The sequence below is a fragment of the Microtus ochrogaster genome, chromosome 6, assembly GCF_000317375.1.
Source record: "Microtus ochrogaster isolate Prairie Vole_2 chromosome 6, MicOch1.0, whole genome shotgun sequence".
Taxonomy (NCBI): Eukaryota; Metazoa; Chordata; class Mammalia; order Rodentia; family Cricetidae; genus Microtus; species Microtus ochrogaster.
In genome coordinates, this window is record NC_022013.1 from 78,457,334 (window position 1) to 78,463,709 (window position 6,376).

The window sequence follows — 6,376 nt, forward strand, 5'->3', positions numbered from 1 at the left end:
ACTTAGCACACTCAGACTTAGCACACTCAGACTTAGCACACTCAAAGCTGCCTGAAGAGTCTGAGGAAATACCATGTGAGCCTCGCTCCAGAGACCCAGTAGCTCTGGGGAGAGCAAAACTCTGCATTCCTCCCATAGACGGGGATAAATGGGACTGCTGGTCCATTTGAACACACGCAAACTACCCTCCTAGAGACAGCCTTTCCTTCATTTACCTGCAGCATTTGTTAAGCAACTACTGAATGCAGAGGAAGAAGTCCCTGAAATGACTAGACATTTCTGCACACAAGAGAGCAGTTGTGAAGAAAAGTACTGCTAGAAGGCACATAGATTATATCCAAGACTCAGAGGGCAGGATCTGGGACAACTGAGGTGCAGCTATGCACACTGGGCAGTTCAGAAATAAATACTAAGGTTTCTCATGGAGCTGGTCCATCAGCATTGCTCCTGGTGTTTGCATTGCTGACTCATTATACTATTATCATAAACAGAAGAACTATATTAGTTCCTTTTCTTATAAAAGCTACTAAACCAACACCTGACAAGAAGCAGCTTCAGGGAGGAAGGGTTTGTGCTGGCTCACAGTTTGAGGGTCACAGTCCATCAAGGTGGGGGCATAGTGACAGCAGGAGCTTGAAGCATCGGTGTTGAGTCTGCAGTGAGAAAGCAGAGCATGAGCAGCAAGCAAGGCCAGACTATAAAAACCTCAAGGTGCCACTGACTCAACTTTTCCAGCAAGGCTCCAGCTCCTCAGCGCTCCACAACCTGCCCAAATGGAAGTGTCCAAACACATGAGTCTATGGGAAACATAATACATTGTAGTAATAGGAGCGGCGAGGTTGCATCTCCAGCACCCTGGCCGCACCCCGGCCGCCTCTGCCCACAGGAGTGGAGCATCGTGTCTCTCTGAGGCGTCTGCCCCTAAGAGAAGAGCTGTCGAGTCTCTGAGCTCACTTCCTCTTCCTCCCAGCATCTGCTCCTCCCACCTATGTTCTAACCTATCAGGTCAAGCAGCTTCTTTATTTAATCAACCAATGACCTTCCTCCATCAATACATGTAAATCACAGGAGGTCCTGGAAAGGTTTGACTTTTCCTTGGAGCCCAGAATATTCTCTGTACTGTGTTGCCTCCCAGGACTGGATACAGCATACCCAAATTCTCAGTGTTCATTTGTTGAATTAAACTATTGCAAGATTAGATTTTTGAGGGACCTTTGCCAGATCCATAGGCTGTGACAATTCTGCTCTTAAGTGTGGTTCCATGTTGATGGCTTAGCAAGACCTGGATCCTCCAGTAGGCACTCACAGACATTAGCCTATTTATTAAAATTAAAACTAAGCCAGGGATTTGATATATACTCATCATTGCAATACTCAAGAGACTGAGGCAGGGGGATTATGAGTTCTAGGATACTTTAATTTATATAGTGGATTTCAGGCTACCCTGGGCCATTAGTGAGACCCTCCTTCAAAACTCAACACCAAAACAAGAAAAACTTCTCTAAGGTTATTAGGAACTGTATAACATATGAAGACATTTCAAGAGGGTGGGAGATCGATCGCCCTAGGTCTGCAGTAGAGCTGGGATTCTGAAGAGGGTGGGTGGTTGCCCAGGGCCTGCAGAGGACCCAGGCTTCTGAACTGAGCTTTTTTTCTCAAGGTAGAGTCTCTGCTCTCCTGGTGACCCCCTCTTGGTGGGATGGGCCTGCTGCCAGGCAGTGGGCAGTTACTCCACTCTCTCCTCACTACTCCTTTGTGCCCAGACCCTGAGGTTTATACATAGGAACATATTTCCATCCCTTCTCCACAGCTGTCACACTAGAAGGAACAGAAGCGATGGTAATGGCAAAGACGGAAAACAGTGTTAATATAAATAGATGTTGTAATGATTTGAAGAGAACCCCCCCACACACACACACACACATCCTTATAGTCTCAGACATTGCAGTACTCAGTCTCCTGTCAGTGGAACTGCTTTGGAGGTGTGGCCTTGTTAGGCGATGCCTGTCACCAGAGGTGGGCTTTGAGAGTTTAAAGACCTTTACAGCTGTTTCTCATAAGCCTTCAGCTTGCCGCCCCAGCTGCTGTGCATGCATGCTGTCCTGCCTCGCTGTGCTAGTTTGGACTCTCATCCCACCTGAACCATAAGCCCAAATCAACCCTGCCTTCTATAAGCTATGGTCATGGTGTTTGATCACAGCAATAGAAAGGTAGCTACTATGGAAGAATTACTGTTCTGTGGATCAAGTATATTGGTTAAGGAGTGAGCCTGGCTCCCAGGACTCACTCTCTATTCCACTTCTGTGTTCATACTTACTCTTCCGCCCTTCTGTATACACAAGTGTTTTCTTCCGGATGAGAAAGATGGAGGTTTCGTTAGAGGAGGAAACCATAGAACAGGAGTTTTCTTTTGGGGGAAAGAAGTTAAGGAAAATATTCAATAATATGGTCCTAATGCGTGTTTCCTCTTGGTCCCAAATATTCTCAGGGCAGTAGAGTAGCTAGATCCAGGGTTGGGGAGGGGAGGAAAAAAGGAGGAGGAAGAGGAAGGGGAGGAGGAAGAGGAAATGGGGTAGATTTTATAAATGTTTCTAAGCAGATAAAGAGACCTTTCCTCTGTACTGTTTAGACTTACTCCAGAGAAGGATACAGGTGACTAGTCCAAGCAGCCTGGGGTCGTAAAGTGGCATCTGTGTCCCCACACTTTGATGACATGTTCTGAGAGGAAACAGAGAACTAGAATAACACACAGAATGCCTTAGCGCATCTCAGGTACTTAATCCAAAACTGTGTTCCCCAACACTGACTCCAGCCAGGTGATCAGCAGTGAGCTCCTCCCATCCAGGCAGAATTCAGTTTAGTTTTCCCTGCCTAGCTCTGTTCCACCCCATAGGCCAAGCCAGTTTCTTTGTTAACCAATGGTGCTCACAGCATTCAGCGGGGAATCCCACATCAGGAGTGGGACTTCGCACGTCAGTTAACTTAATTAAGATAACCCCTTATAGGCATACTCATAGCGACCTGATGTAGGCAGTGCCCCACAGAGAATTCTTCTTGTGTGATTCTAGGTTGTGTCAAGTGGACAGTAAAGCCAGCATCACAGATGGTAATGTAACAGAGCTTGATAAAAGAGGGGAGGGTACAGTATGGAGGCAGTGCACTGGGACCCTCGTGTGCTATAGGGATGTAAAAATGCAGCTACTGTAAAAATGCAGCTACTGTAAAGATTATTATTACATTGCTATAGTATTGTTGTGTTATCGTCGTCATCATCATTTTAATTATTTTGAGACAAGATCTCACTATGTAGCCATGGTTGGCCTGGAACTCTCTATGTAAACCAGGTTGTCTTAGAACTCATTAGGATCCACCAACCTCTGCCTCCCAAGTGCTGGTATTAAAGGCACGTGCAACCACCCCTAGCTATTTATATTCTTTTTAGCTAAGATATGCATGTGCGTCTGTGTGTGGGTGTGTGCACATGTGTAGCAGCCTGTGGAGACCAGGAGAGGGCGCCAGATGCCCTGGAGGAGCGACAGTATGCTGTGAGCCACCCTACAGAGATGCTGGGAATGGAACTCTGGCCCTCTGCAAGAGATGCACCCTCTTAACTGCTCACCCATCTCTCGAGAACCAGGAGGTGCCTGGGAGACAGCCGCGAGTTTGTCAGCTTGTCAAACACAGTCACATATGACAGCAGTGCTGGTCCCAGGCACAAACCTGCAAGAATGAAATGCGTGTTACTCAAATACCGACCCACAAATGTTCATAGACATTCATATGTGTAACAGCCGAAAGGTGAAAAAGATAAAAAAAAACAGAAATGCCCGCTAACTGACGAGTGGCAAGTGAAATGAGGCCTTTTCTCATGATTGATTACATTACAACAGAAAGGAAGGAAATGCCAATACTTGTTATGGTGTGAGGGAAGCTGTCTCAGAAGACGTATATTCACATGAAATGCCTAGAATGGATGAGTTTGCAGGGGCAGGAAGTAACTGTGTGCTGGGAGAGCCGGGGAAAGGGTGGCAAGGGACTGACAATGGATATGGGCTTCCTTTTTTTTTCTTTTATTTTGCAAAAATGAAAACTTTCTAAACCTGATGGCTGCACAACTTGAAAAAAAAAGTTTTTGAAATAGAGAGTTTTACACTTTAATGGACATAGTCTATGTGTCTTATGGTTGCTATGGATGTGATAAAAACACCATGACAAAAACCGACTTGGGGACAACGAGGTTTATTTCACTTGTAGTTGTCTTTTGTGGTCCTCGGCCAACCCCTACCGTTTAGTTATCTGTGGTGGATGGGTATCAGGGTCTGCTCCTCCTACCATGTAGTCCTATAAGGATCAGGGCTGTGTCTTGCCATTCAGTGCCCTGGGTACCAACAGAAGTTCATAGGCTGTTGTTCATAGTTTGAATTTGGACTGGTGTGAGGACATAGACACACACTTGACCCATGGCCTCAGGCATGGCTCAGTTTTTGTGACGCGTGAAAACTGGCTTCTGCCCTATGGGTGTCTGAGGCTCCAGCCACACCAGGTCTCATCTCCATGAGCCCTGCCTAGCACACCATCGGACCTGATTGTCTGCTGTTCCAAACTCTTTGGCTTGAGATGGGAGGTTCTCCTGAGGTCTGGACCCTCTTCTGAGGTGCACAGGCCTGGCCACAGGCCTTCTCGGAGGGAGTGGCGCACTGGAGTTTGGCTCACAGACGGCTTACACGTTGTTTCTTCTGTTCGTTTCCAGCTCTTCTGTATGCCACCATCTTTGGGAATGTGACAACCATTTTCCAACAGATGTACGCCAACACCAACAGGTATCATGAGATGCTCAACAGTGTCCGGGATTTCCTGAAGCTCTACCAGGTGCCCAAAGGGCTGAGCGAACGGGTCATGGACTACATCGTGTCCACCTGGTCCATGTCCCGAGGCATTGACACAGAGAAGGTAAGGAGTGGGAGACTCTTAGCCACATCGCCTGTCCCCAGCTTCCCCCAGCAGACGGGGCTCAGAACTTACCTGGGGCATCTGGGATTCTCAGGTCCTCCTTCCGGGGGTTTTGGTGGCCTCTCTATTGTCTTTACTGAAGGCTCAGAAAGTAAGAGCCATCATTTAAGAAACCAAAGGCACGGGTGTATCTCCTGGAGCAAGGGGAGCAAATGTCCTGCTGTCTAGGGCAGCTTCCCAATGCTGGACCATGTTCAAAGGAAGAGCCTGGACAAGGGGAGCTGCTTCCTTTCGCTCCAGCTTCCCAGATGGCCCCATGCTTGCCAGTCTTGGCTTTAAAAAAAATACTCATGTTTTTTGTTTGGCATGGCCTTTTAAAAATGAACTTTGATTTTCTTAAAGAACTGCTGCATCAGGTATGATGCATCTTGGCTATTTTTCCATCTTCCCCGACTGGCCTGTCCCAAGGCTGTAGTAAGGAGCTGCGGGTTGCATTCTGCCACCCAGCTCTTGCCACCGGCTAGCTTTACCCGAAATAACAACACACAAACTGTATTCTTTTAAACACTGCTTGGCCCATTAACTATAGCCCTTACAGGCTAATTCTCACATCCCGATCAACCCATCTCTAATAATCTGAATAGCATCAGTCTTACCGGGAGAGATTCTAGCCTAAGTCCATCCTGGGCCGGAGCTTCATCGCGTGTGCCTCAGAGAGCAGAGCTATTGCATCTGCCCGGGAGAGGGGAGCATGGCATCTCTGAGCTCACTTCCTCTTCCTCCCAGCATTCTGTTCTGTTTACTCCACCCACCTATGTTCTAACCAATAAAATGGGCCAAGGCAGTTTCTTTATTTTTTAACCAATGACCTTCCTCCATCACAAGGCTACTGGTACACCTATCTCCACATCCTCTCAGTCCTGATAGATCCCCATGGTGTTGTTATTAAAGCTAGAGGTGGTGGACAGGGTCAGTAATTACCCTGGTAAGACTGTACCTCAGATGAGCCCAGGCAATACTGGCACAAGCCTGTGCATTCGTCACCAGATGGCAGCTGCTTTGCTGTTCAATCCAGAGCACAGCAAACATCCTGTGCACAGTTGTTCTCTAAGAATTGTTATTCCAGATTCGTGTCAGTGAAGTGCAGGCATGTGTGTGGCTTCTGAGAGAGCAGAGAAAAGATACAGAGGGATAATTTATTAGTTACCTTTGAGTTTCCCAGTGCCTTTGAGACATATCCTGTAGCCCAGGCTAGCCTGGAACTCTCTATGTAGCCAAGGATGAACTTGAACTTCTGATTTTCCTGTCCCCACTTCCATTGTGCTGGAATAATGGGTGAGCACCACCATACCCACATTCCCAAGGCCTTATGCTTGCTAGACCAGCCCTGAGCCGCCACGAGTCCCTGCTCTGTGCATGGCCCATG

The 6,376-nt window shown here is 47.4% G+C and overlaps 1 protein-coding gene across 2 annotated transcripts in view; it reads left to right on the forward strand.

Annotated features, from left to right (window-relative positions):
- The window catches only part of Kcnh1 (potassium voltage-gated channel subfamily H member 1), a 297,541-nt gene that overhangs the window by 205,340 nt on the left and 85,825 nt on the right, over positions 1-6,376 (forward strand). For both annotated transcript variants that reach the window (XM_026779734.1, XM_005348896.3), the window contains exon 8: positions 4,751-4,950. In XM_026779734.1, the coding sequence (XP_026635535.1) occupies positions 4,751-4,950 (200 nt within the window). The remainder of the gene's footprint in view (positions 1-4,750; positions 4,951-6,376) is intronic.